A 25,075-nucleotide genomic window follows, 5' to 3' on the forward strand; every position below is an offset into this window, starting at 1 on the left:
AAAACAACGACCATAACCGCGCCTTGACTATGACGTATATATTGTGCGACAAAATGTACTCATTCAAAACAACATGACTTTTTTTTTTTTTACTTTTTACACGGCAAAATGTAACGAAAGGCACCCGAATTTTATCAAGACGCCTTAAAGGTTCCCGGAGATGTGCTGCAAGGACGCCGTGTTTTCTGACGACTGCCACCGAAGTGTTAATGAGCAACAGGACGCTTTTGTCGGTAAGTTGAACTACAAACTCACGCTCTTTGCTGGTGGTAAGTTGTCTCTCATGGCTAAAGGTACTATGTATATTTGTGTGTACTTAGGAATGATGCAAGTATGATTAATAACAGTAGGACACGGGATCAGTGTTTATTTATTAACACGTTGATCTATAGTAGTCACGTGATCACATGTAAAACGCATGGTCTCTTTTCCACAAATGTCCTACATACATTCAAAAGAACTCTCAAGAACAGAATAAACGAAACAATAAATCAACACAGCTTACATAAGAGAACTTTAATTCAGAGGAAACTTTGGATTCAGCAGTATTTGTTTTGAAACGGTGTAAATTCATGTAGCTTTAAAACATATTGTGTCCTTTTTGAGTGTTGGCTCCTTCCTGTGTCCACACTTGGCCAAAAGGAGGTGATGATATATATTATATATTTGTACATTGATGGTAATAAAAGGCATATGAGGCACAGTCAGTAGTCAGCACAGTGGGGTAAAAGTGACTTGAAAATTAATCAAATCCAACAGGACACATTAGCTTTATAAGGACATATAAATCATTCATAAATTATACGCAGACCATTTAGCCATGATTTTGTATTATTTTTTTAATTAATACGATAAAGGTTTTGGCACTATCATTGTTGTAACCCTCAAACAAAAAGCAAACAAAACGAGAGCATTTGAATTCAACAGCTCTCCACATCCGAATATCGCTTCCATTTATGGCCACTAGAGGGAGCCAAAGTAATCACTACATTACAATACAAAGAACACTGAGCAGCAGGTGTTTATCATTACAACTTATTGATGAAGCAATAATATAATAATAAACATTTCCTTCATAATGCAGCAATTGAACACGCAAATAAGACAAAAAGACAAAAGTGACTAGATGCATTTTTTTGTACTATTCAGATGTTTGCCTTTTTTGAGCAATTGATTAAATTGTGGCCTTTTAAATATAATGAATATTATTTTGATGGTTAAAACAGATTATTTATATCATGACATTGCATTCCAACTTGTACTTAAACCTCAAAGTTTATTCATTTGCAAAGTCGGCAATACTGCAAGCGGTCACACTTGTCATCTATTGAACGATTGTTTGTACGTTAAGTTGAATAATTTCAAGTCAGCTGTTTAGTTTCTGCACGATGCATTTAGGGGACGTGTGAATCCTGCAGCAACACATAAAAGTGGCTTGTATCGATGCCAGCCACACACACACACACACACACACACAGAATAATTTCACAGTGAAACACTCCAAAGGATGACCACTGAAGAGTTCAGGGTTAAAGTTCATCACATCCCATTCGAATGGGAAGAGTGCTGAGATATGCTACATTATTTACTCTCTCCTGCTGCTCGTGTTACGTTTTCTTTTTTGCGTATTTTACCACATTCAAAAATTGGTCATGTTAGCGTTGAGCGGTGGGAAGCCTTGTCCCGGAGGAGCGGTGAAGCTGTACGCCACGTACGCCACGGCGGAGCCCACCATCAAGCCTGCCATGTAGGACACGGTCATCACATTCCCTGCGGAAAGAAGCCATTAAAACCAACCCCACTCGAGTTATTGATCGGATTCTACGCCATTTTTTTTTTTACCTGCGAGCTCCCTCTGTTCGGGTGCCACTTTGCCAGCGGCTTGTATCATGGGCACGGAACCAAAATAGCCGTTGGTGACGCCCATGAGTAAGGAGAAGAGACAGGGCCAGGCGGGGTGGGCCAGGGTGGGTGCGTAGGCAGGGTACACGCACATGATGAAGAGAGGGATGAAGACCACTCTCAGGCAAGAGAAGAAGAGTAGACGACCTCCAGACCAATCGTACGGCAGCGCTGCTAGGATCTGACCATTATTGTTAGTCACTCATATAGCAGTAATCCTCCATAGAATACAATGCTAAAATGAACATCACATTAACTAACATTATATTACATCACCTTCATATAGCAGTAAATCCTCCATAGAATACAATGCTAAAATGTACATCACATTAACTAACATTATATTACATCACATTTAGTCAGAAATTAAATTCAGAATAACTTTCCAACCTAAACTCAATTTGTGGCAAAACAAAATGCTGCTTATAGTACTTGCTAGCAGGCTAATGCTAACGTTAGCTCATTATCTCACAAACTATCCTGTGTAACCGACACTTTTTGAGGCATTTCATAGAATAATAAATATATTTGATACCTGTACACCACTTCAGCTGATTTATGTTGTGAAATTAATTTTTAGACTTCTAAAATGTAACCAAACAACAAAGACGCTAATGAGTACCGTCGCTAAGGGAATGTAGCCCACAGACTACTGCAGTGCATTCTGGGACTTGTAGTGTCTTAGCTGCATCCGCCTGTCCTGATCATAATAACTTAAAATAAATTAATTGTAAAATAGCGTAACACAATAAAATTATAATAAAAAAATAAATAAAATAATGATAAATAATAATAATAAAATATAAAATAAAAATAATAATATAAATAAAATAATAATAATAAAAAAGAAATGTCAGGGTCCACCTGTCCTAATCAAAATAACTTAAAATAAATTAATTGTAAAATAGCATAACACAATAAAATAATAATAATAAAATAATAAGAATAATAAAAATAATAATAAAATATAAAATAAAAATAATAATATAAATAAAATAATAATAATAAAAAAGAAATGTCAGGGTCCACTCACCTTGCCAACAAAGTCTGCCATGTTGAATGTGGCCATAATGAGGATAGGTAGCCACTCCCCCAAGGTGGGGTTTCTCATCTCGGACTCCAGGCCGGGAAACAAGCACAGAGTGATGCTGTAGGTCACCGCTATGGACAGCATGTAGGCCCAGATGACACGGGACACCACGTAACGGTGCAAAATCATGTCTAATTGGAGAGGACGTACACAAACGCAACATGAGTCGGACTAGTTGAGCATATGACATTTATAAAATAAAAAGGGAAGGGATCATGTACCTCTTACACCAGGCCAGGTTCTCTTTATTTTGGATTTCGGGGCATCGAATCGCACATATGTTCCACCTACAAAGTCCTCGCCGTTTTCTTCTGTTAAAGGAGGCCCACTCCCACCATTGCCCTGAGGAAATAAAAGTTTGAACAGTTTTTTTCAGAACCATAGACCAGGATCTGTGACTTATTGGGCTGTAGGAATCACTAGCATAATTAATTGTTTTGGTTTTATAAATAAAAAAAATAGGATTTACAGTACATGCATTCCACGGTACAATACCTGCTAGCCCTAAATCGGCCCTAAAAGTACTAGTAAAAGTACTAATCCTTATGTTAAAATAATTTGAAACAACAGGAATCATTTTAAAGGACATATAATATCAACCGTAACCATAGAGCGGAACCATATTCATGAATATATTATCTTACTGGAGTCTATTTCATGGAAAATGTAGTTTATTATAACGTACCTTTTCTACTACACATGATGTTACACCCGCCCCCCCGACACACACACACACACACACACACTCATCTATTAGTTGATTAAAGGGTCTTGTGTGCCAGAAGGAAGCACTCTTCCTGATTACAACCATCATGTAGAGCACTGCCTTGGTTTCCCTTAGCAACCAACACAAAGAGCTTCCTGAATCATCCCTCAAATGTAGAAGAGAGAAGCACATCTCTCTCACACCACAGGACAAACACACATTAAAAATAAAATAACAGCCTGAGGTGATGTGACACACACACACACACACACACACACACACACATACACACAGCAGGGCTACAAAGCTTGTTTCTCTTTGCTGTCAGACCTTCTCCGGTTTTTGTTAGTTTAGGAGGATTCTTGTGGTTTTACAAGCACTTCTTAGCTCCAGGAGGCCTCACTTGTACGTCTCTAAGGCTCCATCCGGTCTCTCATCTTGTGCATCAAACAGTCCGGAGCTCCGTGACTCTCGTTCGTTCTTTAATTAATCATTTGTAACGTACATTCTAGCATTTGTTTCATTAAGTTTTTTTCTTTTTTTCGTCCCGATTTCATCCGATTTCAGCTTCTGTGTTCTGCTTCTGGTCTAGCGGTTAGCGCGCAGACCTCACAGCTAGGAGACCCGAGTTCAATTCCACCCTCGGCCATCTCTGTGTGGAGTTTGCATGTTCCACATTCCAAAAACATGCTAGGTTAATTAGCGACTCCAAATTGTCCATAGGTATGAATGTGAGTGTGAATGGTTGTTTGTCTATATGTGCCCTGTGATTGGCTGGCCACCAGTCCAGGGTGTACCCCGCCTCTCGCCCGAAGACAGCTGGGATAGGCTCCAGCACCCCCGTGACACTCATGAGGATAAGCGTAGAAAATGAATGAATGAACTTTCTAAATGTGTTTTTTTAACATTAGAGCTCTCTAGACATGAAGTAGCACCCCTATAGTCACTTATACACTTCTGTAATTCATTATTTATGACATTACACAACTCTTTTGCTGGAGACCTGAGTTCAATTCCACCCTCGGCCATCTCTGTGTGGGGTTTGCATGTTCTCCCCGTGCATGCGTGGGTTTTCTCCGGGTACTCCGGTTTCCTCCCACATTCCAAAAACATGCTAGGTTAATTGGCGACTCCAAATTGTCCATGGTTGTTTGTCTATATGTGCCCTGTGATTGGCTGGCCACCAGTCCAGGGTGTACCCCGCCTCTCGTCCGAAGACAGCTGGGATAGGCTCCAGCACCCCCCGTGTGACCCTCAAGCGGTAGAAAATGAATGAATATTATTAGCGGCTAGACACAATAGGAGAAAATTGTCCCATTAATGTAACATTACTGACACTTAGTGACCGGTGTAGAATACTATATATCATTGTGTCTGAATGCTTTATATTTGTATTTTACTTGATTTAGACATACTTTTTTACGAATAATAGGCAATATTCCGCCATGAAACAGCAATGTTTTGTCAATTAATATTTTTATGAAAAACTGTTACAACAAACGGCTGCATGGTGAGCGAATGGTTAGCACGCAGGCCTCACAGCTAAGAGACCAGGGTTCAATTCCACCCTCGGCCATCTCTTGCATGTTCTTCCCGTGCATGCGTGGGTTTTCTCCGGGTACTAATAATGTTTTATATCCATGTTTTATACTCATGTAATACTGAGTGGCGGGGCAAAGGTTCTTGGGGGCTCAAACCAAGAAATTAATGGGGCCCCCACCCCATCCGTGCACACCGAAAAAATTTATTTATCTGGGATAACTCCTCTTCATCGTGTCTCTCTCGGTGGCCGATAAACAAACAAACCTTGCATTGATTTGATTGACGCAGATGGGCCCCTGCGGGGGCCCCTCAAGGGAGATCGCTATGTCGTTGTGGTTAGCGCGCAGACCTCACAGCTCCCCGTGCATGCGTGGGTTTTCTCCGGGTACTCCGGTTTCCTCCCACATTCCAAAAAACATGCTAGGTTAATTAGCTACTCCAAATTGTCCATAGGTATGAATGTGAGTGTGAATGGTTGTTTGTCTATATGTGCCCTGTGATTGGCTGGCCACCAGTCCAGGGTGTACCCCGCCTGGGATAGGCTGGGATAGGCTCCAGCACCCTCGCCACCCTCGTGAGGCTAAGCGCTAGAAAATGAATGAATGAATGAACCTTCTAAATGTGTTTTTTTAACATTATTAGAGCTCTCTAGACATGAAGTAGCACCCCTATAGTCACTTATACACTCCTATAATTCATTATATATGACAATACACAACTCTCTCTGCTGGAGACCAGAGTTCAATTCCACGCTCGGCCATCTCTGTGTGGAGTTTGCACGATCTCCCCGTGCATGCGTGGGTTTTCTCCAGGTACTCTGGCTTTGGCGACTCCAAATTGTCCATGTCAAGAGGGCTCTAATGTTAAAAAGTCTATTTGTAAGGTCATAAACGTTAACGTGCAGGCCTCACAGACCCGAGTTCAATTCCACCCTCGGCCATCTCTGTGTGGAGTTTGCGCGATCTCCCCGTGCATGCGTGGGTTTTCTCCGGGTACTCTGGTTTCCTCCCACATTCCAAAAACATGCTAGGTTAATTGGTGACTCCAAATTGTCCATAGGTATGAATGTGAGTGTGAATGGTTGTTTGTCTATATGTGCCCTGTGATTGGCTGGCGACCAGTCCAGGGTGTACCCCGCCTTATGCCCGAAGACAGCTGGGATAGGCTCCAGCACCCCCCGCGACCCTCGTGAGGAAAAGCGGTAGAAAATGAATGAATGAATTCCAACTTACAAATTTAACGTCCTCCGCTGTGACGTCGTGGTGGACCCTGTAGCCGCTGCCGTTGCCGCGGGGGTCGTGACCTTTGCCTTGACCTTTGCCCTGTGCGTGTCCGGTGTGGTAGCGGATGAACCTGGAGCGTCGCACGAGCAGGTGAAGCAGGAAGCACAGCATTTCCATGCCGATGGAGATGAGGAAGAAGATGAGAGTGTTCCTCCTCTCATCCGGGATCAGCAGCTTGGTGAAGATGCGAGATAAGGAGATGATGACCCCTGCGGTGCCTGGACGCGTGGTGAAGAAGGAGGATGTGGAAAAACCAGGGATTGGAGAGGAAAATAGTTGGAGAGGAACGTATATTTCCATACTTACTCTCTCCGGTCATCACCCCTTGTGTGTATCTCTTGGGCAGCATCCCCATGTAACCATAGAAACTGGACTGCTGCACTGGAAGCAGGAAGCAGGAAGTACGGACAATAACAAATGTCATCTATATTACAGACAAACAAGCTTTTAAGACTGGAGTGTCCAAACTTTTCCTAGCGAAAGGATGCTATGTGACTAAAATTTTCTGGTCATATTACAAGTTTATGCCCGTAAAATTATGCATTTTTTCCTAATTTCTTCAATTTTTTTCTTTTAATATGATTACTTTATTCCAAATAATATTATCATGTTTTACCCAATTTAATTTTCCAAATATTCTAATTCTACCGATTATCCTCACAAGGGTCGCGTGGGTGCTGGAGCCTATCCCAGCCTATCCACTAGTCCCACCCTGGTCTGGTCTCCAGCCAATCACAGGGCACATATAGACAAACAACCATTCACACTCACATTCATACCTATAGACAATTTGGAGTCGCTAATTAACCTAGCATGTTTTGCCGACAGTGGAATCGAACTCAGGTCTCCTGGCTGTGAGGCCTGCTCGCTAACCACTCGGCTGCTGTGTAGCCCTTTTCCAAAAATGACAGCTTTAATTTGTTTTGTTTGTTTCTCCTAATTTTACGACTTTTCTTTAATATTTAAACTCTGTGCTACTAAAATGAATGTATTCTTCTATAATTTAGATTTTTTTTGGTAGAATAAACCTTTTTTTAAAAAAATATTTTTACTTTATTCTTGTAAAATTACAGTACTTTTTTCCCCCCAAAATTTTCTCTTTATTAATTAATGTATTCTTCTATAATTATGATTTTTTTTGGTAGAATAAACCTTTTTTGTCTAATATTTTTACTTTATTCTTGTAAAATTACAGTACTTTTTTCCCCCCAAAATGTTCTCTTTATTCATGAATGTATTCTTCTATAATTTTGATTTTTTTTTTTGGTAGAATAAACCTTTTTTTCCTAATATTTTTACTTTATTCTTGTAAAATTACAGTATTTTTCCCCCCCAAAATGTTCTCTTTATTAATTAATGTATTCTTCTATAATTTTGATTTTTTTTTTTGGTAGAATAAACCCTTTTTTCTAATATTTTTACTTTATTCTTGTAAAATTACAGTATTTCAACCCCCCCCCCCAAAAAAAAAATTCTCTTTATTAATGAATGTATTCTTCTATAATTTTGATTTTTTTTGGTAGAATAAACCCTTTTTTCTAATATTTTTACTTTATTCTTGTAAAATTACAGTATTTCCCCCCCCCCACAAATTTTCTCTTTCAGCTGAGAGACTTTATTGCCATCATATTTTCACCTTATTCCCATAATATATATTCCATCCATCTTCTATGCCTCTTATTCTGACTGTATGCTGGAGCCCTCATGTTGTAACCTTTTTCCCCAACCATTTTTTCTTCTTTCTTTCTAAACAACAAAAAAAACAGCAAATGGCCCCTGAACCCCTCTTTGGACACCCCTGTTTTAAGCTGATTACTTCCATGGAACGATCTGCCTTCCATGTACCAAGTGGTGTACTTGTGTCGTGCTCGCTACTGTGATGCTTCGTTAACATGCAAATAGGATGCAGTGGTCGTGTCAGCAAACAAGTGCCTTAATTAAACATCCGTTCATTAGCATGCATTCATTTTGCTGTCCTGCTGATGACTAAAAGCACATGTTCAGCACCGACAGCAGTTGGTAGCACCTTTTAACTTTATGGAATCACACGCTGTGCAAGGACCAGCTCTGGTCTCTGAGATTGGACTCTCGTGGTTATCTTCATTGTCTGGACTTTTGGATGGATGGATGGATGAAAGATGATCATACAAATTGATGGACATGATGTCTTACCTGTGCATCCAAAGGCGACAATTCCCACTGAGACCAGGTTGATGACATAAGCCTGACTGGTGGTGAACTTAGCCAACCACACGTCGAAAATGCTGACAAACACCAAAGGCCCCAATGCTAAGACGTAGCCTGCACACAGACATACGTTACACATACAGTGAAACATCGGTATTGGTAACGAAAAACACGTTGGTGACTCGGATAGCGCTTCTTTTAGAGTTGGGAATCTATAGACAGATTCCAGCCAGGGAATTTGAGTGTGGTTTATTTGGTTATAGAACTATTAATTTCCCTCTCCTTTCTTCCTCCTGTCAAATAATGTGCCATGCGCTGGTTAGGTGTTCAAGCGCACTGTGTATTTCTGAGCGTAATGGTAATGGTAATGGTTTAATTTCATTTGAACATGCATCAGATTACAATTGAATGCATCACATAATCAGTTCACAGTTCCACATGTACAAAAGGTACTTTTATAATCAGTAACTGTTAGATTTGTTCACTTCCTGCTTTCCTAATATAATTTTAATTAATTTTAATTTTATTTAATTAAAAACATTTTTTTACTTAATTTTATTATTATTTTTTTTTTACCGAAGTACGAGGTGATATGACCATACAATCGGTAATAATGTGTACCATAGTAAGTATCAATATAGTGATATATATAGCACATCATGACTGGTTCAAGACTCTTCATCCTTGTATTTAGCAAACATCAACTGCTTGTATTGTTTCTTGAATTGGCTCATCGTTGTGCATTGTTTGAGTTCCTTACTCAATCCGTTCCGTAGTTTGATTCCACATACTGAAATGCTATGGTTTTTTAACGTAGCGTCAAAAGGACTTTGATAAAGTAGGTGATGAACACTGTTTAATTCGAGAAAGAAGTCGTAGCAAAGTACGACGGTACAACGGTGTGTTACAATGGGATTGTCATGTAAAGGTTCCTAGGTTGTAGGGGGAATGGTTTAACGGAGACACATACAGTAACAGATGATGTAGATGATTGTCGCTTCTGCTGAAGTTTATATTAAAGTTAACTGTGCACTCTTTTTAAAGTGAAGCTAAACTGATTGGATTTTTGGTTTTCATTTAAAAAAATGAGGTTCCGCTATACATTTATTCGTAGCTGATGACTAAATATTACAAGAACATTTGATAGATGGAATCTTTTGTGTTACGCACCCACAGTGATTCTGGTGTGCATGCTGAGTCTCTCCACCAGCACGTTGTTAAGGATGACGGCCAACAGTGCCACCAGGATGTACGTCAGACTCATGTCAAACACGATGGATGTCCCTGCGGGTATTCAAACTGTGTGTTCAGTCCTCTCCCCCCCATCGCATTCACGTTCACGTTCCATATTTTCTACCTGTGAACTTGTGGTGAAGGTAGTCCACGTCTGTGATGAAGCTGTTGTAGGGCAGCAGGAAGCCAACCCCAGCCAATAGCATTGCAAAGTAGATGCCATGGTAACGGTCGTCAGGGATCGGCTCCTCAAAGTCTGAGCGGGAAGGTAGGAAATGAAAAGAATATGAAATCACAGCGTGGAGCCCAGACACGGGATCTTCATTAAAGCTACTTTAGAGGAAATACGACTAGCAAGGTTTTCTGTTTTTACGCGATACCATGGCCCTACCCAACTTTATACGGCATCTCACTCCACAGGCCGTTATCAGTCATCCTAATTAATTAATGGGGCATTGCTATTTAAGAGTTAGTACTCATACAGTAATTCCTCCTTTATTTTAGTTAATTGGTTCCAGTCCCAACCGTGAGAAGTGAATATTTTTGTAGTTGGAGCATAGAAAACCTGTTCACAACCTTCTAAAGACGGCTTTAAACATTATTAGAGCCCTCTAGTAATGTAATAACACCCCTATAGTCACCTGTACACTCCTATTACCCAATACTTCAAACATTAATAGAGCCCTCTAGAAATGAAATAACACCCCTATAGTCACGTGTACACTCCCATTACCTACTACCTTAAACATTATTAGAGCCCTCTAGATGTGAAATAACACCCCTATAGTCACCTGTACGCTCCTATTACCCAATACTTTAAACATTAATGGAGCCCTCTAGGCATGAAATAACACCCCTATAGTCACTTGTACACTCCTATTACCCAATACTTTAAACATTATTAAAGCCCTCTATACATGAAATAACACCCCTATAGTCACCTGTACGCTCCTATTACCCTAAATAATAAACATTAGAGCCCTCTATATGTGAAATAACACCCCTATAGTCACCTGTACACTCCTATTACCCAATACTTTAAACATTATTAGAGCCCTCTAGACATGAAATAACACCCCTATAGTCACCTGTACGCTCCTATTACCCTAAATAATAAACATTAGAGCCCTCTATATGTGAAATAACACCCCTATAGTCACCTGTACACTCCTATTACCCAGGACTTTAAACATTATTAGAGCCCTCGAGACGTGAAATAACACCCCTATAGTCAACTGTACACTCCAATTACCCAATACTTTAAACATTATTAGAGCCCTCTAGACATTAAATAACACCCCTACAGTCACCTGTACACTCCTATTACCCAATATAGTAATACATAATAGTACATAATAGGAAGTGTCTGACCCCTAGTGACCGATGTAGAGTACTACATAACATCACAATGTCTTTGAATGCATCTTCTGAATGCCTTATATTTGTGTTTTAATTCATTTAGCCATGTTTATGCTTGGAAATGCTTCATTCATTGCATTCCTTCCATAATAATATGACTGCCTGCTTATACGTAAACATGATTAGATCCAAAAATCAATCACAATAAAACCCCACGGCCCCCCCACGGGGGTTTTTGTAGCACAAACTGACAATCTAAATGTTCCCCTCTGGCAGTCACGTTTAGAGGAGCCACGGGGATACGGTTGATTGCGTCTTTTGGTCGGGAATTCTGACTTTTTCCTGGCAGGCTGTTGTGAGCGGGGACGCTCCACTCCATCTGTGATTGACAGCCGGAGGGGGAGCGGAGAGAAAGGGCTAATGGAGGTTATCTGATTATGGTGTAGACTCTGCAACCTGAATAAGCAATTTTATGGTAACAAGGTTGTTGAGCATTGAGTTGACAGACGCTGCCAATAACTGCAAAAAGGAGGCCTCTTTAAATATTTCACCCAGACGGGTGTGGCTACGTCTGTGACCTTTTCTCCCCTCCTTCGTGGCATTAAGAAATATTTTGCCTATTTATGAATGCAAATAACACAGCATACTTTCTATTTTTTTTACACCACTACGCTCAAAATGACCTGTTGTTATAACAACCTGCAATACACTTGCCAGGCCAGTAGATGGCGACATTACTTCGTAAGGAAACACTATCCAGCCACAGAATGACGCACCTTAAATCCTTTTTAAATTTACTAGGCAATTTGAAAATGCTTTATATGTAATTTAGTTTATATTGCACAACAAAGCAGCAACAGAACCAATGTTGTAATGCCAGTGAATATTAGAGGGGGCGCTGATGAGTTAATTGTAAACGACAGTACTACAAGTGTAACACGCATTAGGTTAATGCCAACTATGGAGTAGTGTAACCGACATTTCTAGCGCATGTAGAGGTGGATAAAGCTGCTAGGTGCTGTCCAGGTGCTGAAAATATGACGTGATGTCATATTTTCTCTTATATAGTGTACTGTAGGCTGCATGGCGGTTGAGTGGTTAGCGTGCAGACCTCACAGCTAGGAGACCCGGGGTTCAATTCCACCCTCGGGAATCTCTGCATGGAGTTTGAATGTTTTCCCTGTGCATGGGTTTCGATAAACATGCATGTTATGTTAATTGCAGACTCAAAATTATACCGCAGGTATGAATGTATGGGTGACTGGCAACCAGTCCAGGGTGTACCCCCCCTCTCGCCAGAAGTCAGCTGGGATAGGCTTGACCCTAATGATGATAAGCGGCATAGAAAATGGATGGATTGATAGTGTACAGGTGACTATAGGGGTGTTATTTTATGTCTAGAGAGCTCTATGTTAAAAACTACTAAAAAAATTGATATACAAAAAGGAATTTACTAAGTGGAAATTGACTTATCATGGTTGGGTCTTGAACTAATTAACTGTACGTCTAATTAGAGGTCCCTGTGGTTATGTGCATTTGTAGACTACACATCCAGTAAGTATAAATATATATGTGGTTTATTTATTTAGTGTGATTTCCTACTAAATTGTTGTGAGAAAAGTTGCTCACCGGTCTCCGACAGCGCCAGAACTCCTCTCTCCGGGACGTCTTTGCTCATCTCCTCCTCCTCCAGCTGGTAGGAGTCAAAACTGTAGCTCTGCACCACGCCGCTCTCTCGTCCCTCCCTCCATCCTTCTCTGCCCGCATCCCTCCACCCGCCGCCTCTCATTCCATCCCTCCACACGTCCCTCTCCTCGGGCGTCTGAGCCGGGGTGGGCCTGCGGCGCTCCGCCCCCACCAAGTCCATCTCTGCAGCCGAGTCGAGCGCTCGCTAGACGCTCCCAGGAGCGTGCATGTTGCGCACGATTTTGGAGACACACCCTTTTCCGGTCACGGGTGAGGTGAAGTGAGGTGAAACCTTTTTAGATGATGGAGGGAATGGGAGACGACACCATGAGATGGAGTGGGAGAAAATAACAATCTTTCACAAGCCTTACTGAAAGCAGACGATATCAGACAAGTCAAGGTTAGACGGTGGAAGCTGTGTGTGTGTGTGTGTGTGTGTGTGTGTGTGTGTGTGTGTGTGTGCGAGAAGAATATTAACTGGGAAAGTGACAATAGATGCATGATTGTGTGGCAGGCCAACTGAGCATGAAAGAAAAACATAAATAGTCTTATAAATTAAACATCTAGCTAAAAATTCCCATTTGCACCTTTTTAGCTCTTGAATAGGGAAGCCACAAATGTATGCACATAGACAACAAAGACATTTACTCACTGCAAGTGTCCTGTACACATTGCCCCCCCCCACCCCCCCCATTATACACTACCAACATGCAAGCATAAGCCTTATGTCGGTGCAGCAGCTGTACTGTCATAGCAGCCTTTCATTGGCTCTATTCAAAACGTATAGCAAGGCAGATCGTTGTAAACAAAGCATTGCCGTGACGCACGCTCTTCTTTGTCATGCACGTCAACAACCAGCAAATACTTCCACCTCCATGTCAGGGCTACTCAACGACATTGTTACGATTTTTGGGAATTCTGTATTAATAATAATGGAAGTTTTCATTGTTAGAGAATAGTAAACCTGTCTATGACTTTCATTCATTCATTCATTTTCTACCACTTTTCCTCACGAGGGTCACGTGGGTGCTGGAGCCTATCCCAGCTGTCTTCAGGCAATAGGCGGGGTACACCCTGGACTGGTCGCCAGCCAATCACAGGGCACATATAGACAAACAACCATTCACACTCACATTCATACCTAATGGACAATGTTTTTGGAAACCGGAGTACCCACGCATGCACGGGGAGAACATGCAAACTCCACACAGAGATGGTGGGATTGAACCCTGGGCTACTAGCTGTGAGGTCTGCGCACTAACCATTCGGCCACCGTGCAGCCGTGTGTATGACTTTATAAATACAATCTTTACCATCATTTTTCATGTCGTTTAGACATGAAATACCACCCCTGTAGTCTCCTTTACACTCCTATTATTGTTTGTTTACACCATATTGTTTACACTCAACTCTAATACTACGGGAGTACTGATGGGACACAAGTGACAAACATGGCTTTAACCTCAAGCAATCTAATGAGCTCATGTGTTAGCCTCCAATTTACTTTCTCTATTTTAAACTTTAAAACAGAGAAGCAAAAAAATGTACCACTTCCACACCGAACGGGAGGAGAACTTCCTTTCACTCTATCATGTCGGGCATGACATGGCTGATTCCATGCAGTGTGATGGTAATTTAATGTCATGTCTCAAAGATGGAACATTAATGACTAAGTAGATATCGTTCAATATTTTTTTGGCCAATAATACGCCATAGCGCGGCACGGCGCAGATCTCACAGCTAGGAGACCAGGGTTCAATTCCACCCTCTGTGTGGAGTTTGCATGTTCTCCTCGTGCATGCGTGGGTTTTCTCCGGGTACTCCGGTTTCCTCCCACATTCCAAAAACATGCTAGGTTAATTAGCGACTCCAAATTGTCCATAGGTATGAATGTGAGTGTGAATGGTTGTTTGTCTATATGTGCCCTGTGATTGGCTGGCCATCCCCCGCGACCCTCGTGAGGAAAATGAATGAATGAATGAATACGCCATAGCCAGCCATGAAACGGCCATGAAACAGCGATCATCTCCATACTTGTTGGCCAATTTGACTTATTTAGATAATTTATTTACTACATATAATTATTAGTCATATTAGTGATGTGTACAGGCAGTCATTGGTTTACCACATCCTCCCATAAATTGCATTCAAACTTTGTTTTGACCGAAGGGAAGCGAAACCAGACATTGCAAAAATGCTCAGTAAGCTGAGAAACACCAATGGACACTGATGCCTCCATTACTATTATTAATAACGAAGACCTGAAATTATCTGCTGCTATTTAATACTCTTTCATGTATTATATCATGTACAAAATTAATTCATACATTTCTGTATGGAGCCCTTTCACTAGTTTGTTAAATGAGTGTTAAAGTTTCCGTCCATCTTTTTCAATGCTTACCTCTCTCACAACAGTAACAATACATTTCAACCAAACTATAACAGAGGTCAAGTTAGGTTGACTCCCGGGTTAAAAGATCGTGTTGAGGTGCAGTTGGATGTCATTCCGTTGACAGCCTAGCGAGGGCGCTCGCATCGCTTCTCTGTTTGAATGAAAAGGCTGTCCAGTGACATTTCATTTCATTTCATGGAAGGATCACGCGACTTGTTTTTAACTGAATTCTGCACGTGCAGCAGGTGTCGCCTAGCTTAATGATGGACTTCCGTTAGCGCCGCCATTGATAAACACATCACGTGCATGCTTTTTCACACACAACAACGGCCTCGTATTTTGCTTTGTTTTAGACTTAAAAATACATTATTGCGACAAAAAGGCAAAGGACATTCATTGGATATTCTTTGTTCGTTCTCTGACAAAAAATGACACCGTTTGAGTGTATTTGTTCTCTCCGGAATCATTCTCCATACAGCCCGACAGACAGTTAGTATTTATGAGATAAAAATTGACAACAAGTTACCTTAGTCCGTCCGTGGGACACCCTCTCTGTCCGCTCCTTCTCCCCGGACCTTGGTGGCTGCTCAGTCGGTCTCCATCCAGAAGAAAGCTCGCTCCTCCTGACGCAGCATCCAACAGCTGAGGAAGAGGAGCTCCGATGTATGGGTGAAGAGGAAGAGAGAGAGAGGTAGAGAGGGGGGGGGGGGGGGAGAGAACGATTGGAAGGAGGGAGGCTGGCTGATCACTCATGTTTTTATTTCTATAGAAGTCATTTTTCACTGTAGTTTTAACATGAATTTGCTAAATACACAACAACTTTAACAATGCTTATGTGTGATGACACCCAATTAAAGGCCAACTAATGGATACATATTTTATTTTATGACTGAACCTCTTAATTACAGAGCATCACATCTAGCATGGTTAGCCATTCCATGCCGTCCAAAGTGTCCAAATGTAAATGTTCATGGTATGAAAAAGACAAGATATTGATCTATGTGAAATTATACATGTTTTTTTCCCACAGGGTCAAGTAAAAATTGTAGATTTTATTTTTCTGTAATGAAAAAATCTAAATCATAACAAATGTTCCATGCAAACACTATTACAAACAAAATACAATACAACTGCACTGGTTAGCATGTTTTTTGGTTAACGTTGAAAATTTGTCCCCCATTTGCATACATTGTCCGATTAGCGTACGTGTTTTATCGTGTTAATATACTGCATGAGTCCGACTGTGTTCTTCACTTATTGTTATGGCATATGTCCTTATTAGAATCATTATCTTGCGAATAAACCGGCAGCCGGAAGTCAGCTACTTTTTCTTCTTTTAAACTTACCACTTCCACACGCAACGGGAGGGAAACAAGTGACTGTACTGGCGACATTGGGGGTTGGGGACAATACATGACAGTTTATTTTACAGTTATTGGGATGCATTCTGGGACATGTAGTATTAGATACTACATGACCAGTTTTCATATGAAAACTAAAAGTACATTGCATGTCTACTCTGACAATGGATGATGACTAATATTACTACTACTACTACTTTCAGGTATTTTTAGATAGAATTGTGTCCAAATACGGGGATGCCTCTTTGCTGAACCATATGAAGTAAGGAAGGAGGTGAGTTGAAACAAAGATGGAGGTGAAGAAGATGAAAGGGAATTGAACAGGTGCAGATGAGATACAGAGCGAAAAGGACAGGGTGGCAGATGGAGGAGGAGGAGGAGGAGAGAAGACTGGTGAGGTTATGAAGATGCCAGGGTGAAGGCTTGATGTAGATGGAGAGAAAGCTGCACAGGAGAAAGAGTCTGCCATTTTAGCTTGCATGACATTTCCTTCTTATACCTGTGTCCCGTTTATGGTTTATGGTTATTATTGTCTTGTAAATTTTCTTTATGGGCAATGAGAGGTTCATGCCTTTATGGAGAGAAATGTACTGTATAGCTAAGACGTTTGTTGCATGGGTTGGTTCCGGCCCTTTAAATCCTTCATTGTTACTATGCTAAACATTCATCCATTGTGCCCTTTACAGCTTGTGACTGACTGTATACATAATCGCTACTGCCACGTTATGTCATCATATAACAAACTAATTCCTGCTCTTTTGTCTCAATTGGTCACAAATGGGCATACCCCTCATATTTCAGCAAATATTTCCTATCACCTAATAAAGTAGACATACTATGAGAAAGTAAGACCTATGAGACATACAAGACCTGTTTACAACCTTCTAAATACACTTTTTAACATTATTAGAGCCCTCTAGACATGAAGTAACACCCCTATAGTCCACCTTTACACTCCTATTGCCCAATATAGTAGACATGCTAAGCGAAAATAAGACCTATGGGACATGCAAGACCTGTTTCCAACCTTCAAAATACACTTTTTAACATTATTAGAGCTCTCTAGACATGAAGTAACACCCCTACAGTCACCTTTACACTCCTATTACCCAATATAGTAGACATGATAAGAGAAAATAAGACCTATGAGACATGCAAGACCTGTTTCCAACCTTCAAAATACACTTTTTAACATTATTAGAGCCCTCTAGACATGACGTAACACCCCTATAGTCACCTGTACTCTCCTATTACCCAATATAGTAGACATGCTAAAAGAAAATAAGACTTATGAGACATACAAGACCTGTTTCCAACCTTCGAAATACACTTTTTAACATTATTAGAGCCCTCTAGACATGAAGTAACACCCCTATAGTCACCTTTACATTCCTATTACCCAATATAGTAGACATGATAAGAGAAAATAAGACCTATGAGACATATAAGACCTGTTTCTAACCTTCTAAATAGACTTTTTAACATTATTAGAGCTCTCTAGACATGAAGTAACACCCCTATACTCACCTTTACACTCCTATTACCCAATATAGTAAACATGCTTGAATAAAATAAGACATATGAGACATAGAAGATCTGTTTCCAACCTAAATACACTTTTTAACATTACTAGAGCTCTCTAGTAACACCCCTATAGTCACCTTTACACTCATATTACCCAATATAGTAGACATGATAAGAGAAAGTAAGACCTATGAGACATAGAAGATATGTTTCCAACCTTCTAAATACACTTTTTAACATTAGAGCCCTCTAGACATGAAGTAACACCCCTATAGTCACCTTTACACTCATATTACCCAATATAGTAGACATGATAAGAGAAAATAAGACCTATGAGACATATAAAACCTGTTTCCAACCTACTAAATACACTTTTTAACATAATTAGAGCCCTCTAGACATGACGTAACACCCCTATAGTCACCTTTACACTACGATTACCCAAGATAGGAGACATGATAATATATATAGACTCACACATGTTAGCATCTTGGTCCACAGAACAACGGCATGAACAGAATGAGCCCTTTTGTCAGTCTTACAGTCGCTCTGTCTCTGTGGTTAGAGGTGGGGCCAGTAGCACACATGCAGAGTGTAGAAGAGTAGTAGAAATTTCAATTAGTATCTGCTGTCTCGTGACACTACTGCACTGTAAAAAATGTATACTTTAGAGTAGACGGTGTACAGCTTGTATAGCAGTATAAATGTACTAGCCACAAATGCTTTCCCTGAAGTAAAACATGCTAGGGAATATTCTGTGTGTTTGTGTGTGTGGGCTTTGTTTGACAGACTGCAACACATACACGCTTGGACACACATGTCAGTAAGTACAGCTCAGGGAAGCAATGTTCACATCCTCCGTCTCGCTCATTATCCTGTCTCTAGCTTGCCGCCGTTGTTTATTAAAGGTTGCTAAGTAACAAGCAGCCCCTTTACAAATTCAATTACGTAGTCCTGCTTGTGTGTGTGTGTGTGTGTGTGTGTGGGTGCATTGTGTCATTATCTGACATCAGCTGCAATATATCACTCCCAAGCAAAAGAAGCCACCCGTGTGACAGACTAAAGAGAGACAAAAAAAATCTCAATGTTTCATAACTCCAGCAATACCTATAAAGTGCAACTAGGTGACAGCATTGCTTTGCAAACACCTTCCTGGTTAACGTCATTAATCAGTTCCAGGAGGTCTGACTCAAACCAAAACAAACTCTATCCAAAGCCAATTTTCTTATAGAAAATAATGTCAATCCAATTAATCTGTTCCAGGAAGTCCGACTCAAACCAAAATGAACTCTATCCAAAGCAAATTTTCTTAAAGAAAATAATGTAAATCTAATTAATCCATTCCAGGAAGTCCAACTCAAACCAAAACGAACTTTATCCAAAGCAATTTTTCTCATTGAAAATAATGTAAACCAATTAATCCGTTCTAGGAGGTCCGACTCAAACCAAAACGAACCCTATCCAAAGCAAATTTTCTTATAGAAAATAATTTAAATCCAATTAATTCGTTCCAGGAGGTCGGACTCAAACCAAAACGAACTCTATCCAAAGCAAATTTTGTCATAGAAAATAATGTAAATCCAATTAATCCGTTCTAGGAGGTCCGACTCAAACCAAAATGAACTCTATCCAAAGCAAATTTTCTCATAGAAAATAATGTAAACCAATTAATCCGTTCTAGGAGGTCCAACTCAAACCAAAATGAACTCTATCCAAAGCAAACTTTCTTATCGAAAATAATGTAAATCCAATGAATCCGTTCGTTACATGAGGTCCGACTCAAACCAAAGCGAACTCTATCCAAAGCAAATTTTGTCATAGAAAATAATGTAAATCCAATTAATCTGTTCTAGGAGGTCTGACTCAAACCAAAACGAACTCTATCCAAAGAAATTTTTCTCATAGAAAATAATGTAAACCAATTAATCCGTTCTAGGAGGTCCGACTCAAACCAAAACGAACCCTATCCAAAGCAAATTTTCTTATAGAAAATAATTTAAATCCAATTAATTTGTTCCAGGAGGTTGGACTCAAACCAAAACGAACTCCATCCAAAGCAAATTTTCATATAGAAAATAATGTAAATCCAATTAATCCATTCCAGGAGGTCTGATTCAAAACAACAACTGAACATTTAACTTGGCCACAAATGAACACAAATTTTGCTTGTTAACGGACAAACAAGCTAATTGGGGCAGATGTGAACCGAGGTACTATTGTACCTCTTGTCGGGGTATTGTACCTCAAGGGGGGAATTGTGACTTTTTTTTTAATAGTTGTATCATGCTATTACACATGATACAGCATAGCTTGATTTGTAGGAACGGTACAAATGTTTTCAGGCACGTTTAAGAGCGTCATTTATTGACCAGTGCCATTATCGCTTTTTGCAATCAGATGGTCCGTGGAGAGCTTTTCCCCCCTCTCCCTCTTCCCATTTCTTGATGTCACTCATTCACATCCTCAGGGCCAGTGAACGCCTCCCAGCGGGTCCCCGTAGTGTTCCACACCGCTAATGAGAAACTGTATTTGTAACAGGAGATATTGTAGCACCATTAAGCAAAACTGCCATACTGAGAAGAAAGAACTTGATAAATGCAGAGAACATGTAATGGGGTGGAAGGGCGAACAGGAAATGGATGTTTTAAAGGTCACATGTATTAGCAAACCTCCCATATTTTCATTTTTCTCGGTCGTGTTCTTCCGATTTCTCCGTGCACCGTCGTCAATCCCCTGTCTGCTCCGCTCCCCGAATGTCCAAATGCTTCTCTTTCCTCTCCTCCTCCGACCTCCTCCACCTCCATCTCACTCCATCAGCTTCAAAGAGCTGTCTCTGTGGCAGACCTCCGGGGCACCTGCCTCTTCAAGCGGAATCAAATCATCCATCTCAAACGGTTTTTCTCTGTGTATGTGTACGTGTATTATGTGTGTATGTTGTGTGTGTGTGTAGCCAGTATAGACGCCTGTGAAGTGCACTAAGGCCCAAGGCAGAGCTGCCAACAAACAAGCCAAACACAAAGGCAATGAAGAAGCGAGTGAACCTGGACAACAATGTTGTGTGATGCTGCTAACCTATAGCTAATAATGTTGCTAACCAGTCATATTTATATATAATGTTACTGTACAAACATTACTAACTATTAACTCTACTATTATGGTAATGGTAATGGTTTAATTTCATTTGAACATGCATCAGATTACAATTGAATGCATCCCATAATCAGTTCACAGTTCCACATGTCCAAAAGGAGTAGGAAGAAGCAAAGCTTATTAAATCCTACCCCTCCATCTAGTACTTTTACAATAGGTAACTGTTACATTTGTTCACTTCCTGCTTTCCTAATATAATTTTTGATAAATTTGTACTTATTTATTTATTTATTTGTCACGTACCGGAGTACGAGGTGATATGACCATACAATGACATAATGGGTATCATTGTATCTGGTACTTTTACAATCAGTAACTGTTACATTTGTTCACTTCCTGCCTTCCTAATATAATTTTAATTTTATTTAATTTTAATTTTTTTAATTGAATTAAAAATTAATAATTTAATTTTAATTAATTAAATTTAATGTAAAAATTACAAATTTAATTAATTAAATTTTCTTAATTTTTATTGATTTTTTTTTTTGTCACGTACCAAAGTACGAGGTGATATGACCATCCAATGACATAATGTGTACCATAGTAAGTGTCAATATAGTGATATATATATAGCACATCATGACTGGTTCAAGACTCTTCATCCTTGTATTTAGCAAACATCAACTGCTTGTATTGTTTCTTGAATTGGCTCATCGTTGTGCATTGTTTAAGGGTCTTACTCAATTCATCCCATAGTTTGATTCCACATACTGAAATGCTATGTTTTTTTAACGTAGTCTAGCATATAAGTGTTACACATATTGAGTTGCCTTTTTACTATTAAAACACGGATTATTTTTTACATATTTGAACACAGGAAGTGAACAAATTATTTGTAATTGCTTTTTTCCTACATTTATTTGGAACATGTACAGCTACAAGCAACTATACAGTGTAGCAAAATGTAATAAAATGAATATTGTACCCCAAAAAGTCCAATAGGTTTGCTTGAAATGACTGACTGAACTTTGTGTTTCAGGTGAAAGCAGTTCTAACAGTTTGTTTCAAATGAAAGCCCAGAGGGTTGGAGAGGACGAACACTGAGGTCAGTGTGCAGTAAAATAAGATAGATAAAGAACATTTACTTAAGCGGGACACGTAAAAGTCTTCCATCTAATTAAAGTAAGCTGTCAAATCACTCTAATGTAAATGGAAGTAGTTGCAGTGCAGCCTTGGATGAAGGCCAAAACCACTACTGTGTGTGTGTGTGTGTGTGTGTGTGTGTGTGTGTGTGTGTGCATGGTGTGTGTGTGTATTGATTTACACTATGTCTTCCATCCTTTCACTCACACACTAACCAGAATCAGCTCTGTTCTATATCTGCACATACAATGTGCACAACAGTGCTGCACTGCTGCAGGCTGTTGTGATGCTCATTGATTTACTACTTTGGCTTGAAACTGAGTCCTCTTTTAGTCTCTGGAGACTAAAATTTAAGTCAAGCTGTTTGGTTAAACCCGCCAGGTCACTTGTGAGAAAACAAAGAGGTGATCGAACAAAACAACCTGAGAATATCAAATTGCCAGGTTACAATGACGTTGTAAAGAATATGTATATAATAATTATTTTAAAGTTATTATTTAAATTTATATTAACAATGTCATATCATGAATAAGAATAAGAATCTAATAATTGACTCGTGTTATTTTAAAGTAACAATTTATATTAACAATGTCTTATAATATAATAAGAATAAGAATCTAATAATTGACTTGTGTTATTTTAAAGTAACAATTTATATTAACAATGTCATATCATATATAATAAGAATAATAATCTAATAATTGACTCGTGTTATTTTAAAGTAACAATTTATATTAACAATGTCATATCATATATAATAAAAGTAATAAGAATAATAAGAATAAGAATATGTATATAATAATTGACTCATGTTATTTTAAAGTAACAATTTATATTAACAATGTCATATCATATATAATAAGAATAATAATCTAATAATTGACTCGTGTTATTTTAAAGTAACAATTTATATTAACAATGTCATATCATATATAATAAAAGTAATAAGAATAATAAGAATAAGAATATGTATATAATAATTGACTCATGTTATTTTAAAGTAACAATTTATATTAACAATGTCATATATAATAAAAATAATAAGAATAAGAATATGTATATAATAATTGACTCATGTTATTTTAAAGTAACAATTTATATTAACAATGTCATATCATATATAATAAAATAAAAAAATTAAATAATAATAATAATCCCACGTCTCAAATTACATAGTTGTTTTTTGTTTGTTTGTTTTTGTAGTTACCCGAGTTAATTTGATTTCTTTTGCTGCCCTCTAGCGAACAACCTATATAATGACATAATATCCCATAATGCACCTCTTTCCCGTCATTCTCCACAGCAGTCAGCTAATCCAACTCCAGCAGTCAAGATGGCGGACAGACCAGGTAACATAGCGTGTCCTTTACATACATTTTCACTATTGTGTCATTTATTTAGTGCTTTTATTAACGGTATCATTTCGTTGTGTATATAGTTGGCGTGTTTTATTCGTCAGATCGATTGTGAATACTTTAATTTGTTCGGTTAATCCATAGGCCGCAGTGAATCCCAGTCATGTCAAGGTCTTTGCTTGTCATTGCCAATTGTTGGAATAATAAACGTTACCGCTTAAAAAAAACACTTTATATGATAAATAAGGTTAGAGTATTGTTTCCGATATGTTGCCTTTGCATGTTTTACATGAGTGTATTTGCTGCTTTTGGCTAGCTTGCACCTAATGTAGCCTAGCATGTATATTCACGAAGTTCCTTTCAGCTGTAATTTCTTATGAGTTTTATTGTGCTCCTCAGTATATTTTTATGCTTTATTGAACGATGAATGTTACGTTTAATGCTGAAAATGTCTGTAGTTGGGATTATGTACAAGTGAATATAGGTTAATTAGCATTTTTCACTAGCATTTTTTGCTTAAATTGTAGGGTTTGTGCTACAACAACCCCCACCCCGTTATAGTCAATTAAATTGGAATAACAAGAATAAAACACACAATCATAATTAAAAGATTTTGGCCATGGTATTATTTTGAACATATTGCTTTTAGTAGAGTTTATTTTTGCTCTGCATCATTTAAATGATTTCCACCTGTTAACAGTTCCCATAGCTGAGAGGCGTCTGATGGACGTGAAACTGGGTGAGCTGGGAAGCTGGCTGGGTGCACGGGATTTCACTCCCAACGGGATCATCGCCGCCGTACGCCGGGGTGAGAAATCCTGATGTCACAATTTTTTTTTTTGCTTAATTTATAGTTTGATTTAATGTGTGCATTGTTTGTCATCAGGCCATGACAGATACTACAACAAGTACGTTAATGTGAGGAGGGGAGGAATCGGCGGCATTGCTATGCTGCTAGCTGGCTATGTGACCCTCAGCTATATATGGGAATATGACCACATCAGTAAGAAATCCTTCTTGATCATATGGTATATTATTTTCATCTCGGTTTTTCATGTTGACGTTCCTTGCCGTCTTCCCTCCTAGAACATGATCGCTGGAGGAAGTACCATTAACCTTCTGGGATGGACTGTCGGGCTCCTCCAGCTCTTTCCTTTCTCGGCTCGTTGTGTTCAATTTGTGACCAATAAACCATACTAGAGTTATTGACTTTTGTGTTGTT

At 39.2% G+C, this 25,075-nt stretch overlaps 2 protein-coding genes across 3 annotated transcripts; one reads left to right on the forward strand and one right to left on the reverse strand.

Moving 5' to 3' along the window:
* Positions 1-65: 65 nt before the first annotated feature.
* Positions 66-25,059, forward strand: atp5mf (ATP synthase membrane subunit f). Of its 2 annotated transcripts, none has more exons than XM_058050473.1 (6): positions 66-233; positions 22,395-22,460; positions 23,802-23,847; positions 24,554-24,661; positions 24,740-24,856; positions 24,940-25,059. In XM_058050473.1, exons 3-6 carry the CDS (start codon positions 23,832-23,834, stop codon positions 24,966-24,968), a joined length of 270 nt encoding a protein of 89 aa, XP_057906456.1. In that variant the 5' UTR covers positions 66-233; positions 22,395-22,460; positions 23,802-23,831; the 3' UTR covers positions 24,969-25,059. The 2 variants fall into 2 exon arrangements, with proteins under 2 accessions (XP_057906456.1, XP_057906457.1); XM_058050474.1 differs by having other exon boundaries at positions 23,805-23,847.
* On the reverse strand, positions 404-16,048 carry slc29a4a (solute carrier family 29 member 4a). The gene is made up of 11 exons (XM_058050461.1): positions 15,907-16,048; positions 12,932-13,280; positions 10,068-10,199; positions 9,881-9,994; positions 8,696-8,824; positions 6,830-6,904; positions 6,473-6,741; positions 3,214-3,334; positions 2,936-3,123; positions 1,843-2,083; positions 404-1,770 (listed from the first exon to the last, which is right to left on the reverse strand). Exons 2-11 carry the CDS (start codon positions 13,167-13,169, stop codon positions 1,640-1,642), a joined length of 1,638 nt encoding a protein of 545 aa, XP_057906444.1. The 5' UTR covers positions 13,170-13,280; positions 15,907-16,048; the 3' UTR covers positions 404-1,639.
* Positions 25,060-25,075: the final 16 nt, after the last annotated feature.

Source organism: Doryrhamphus excisus, chromosome 15, assembly GCF_030265055.1.
Source record: "Doryrhamphus excisus isolate RoL2022-K1 chromosome 15, RoL_Dexc_1.0, whole genome shotgun sequence".
Lineage (NCBI taxonomy): Eukaryota > Metazoa > Chordata > Actinopteri > Syngnathiformes > Syngnathidae > Doryrhamphus > Doryrhamphus excisus.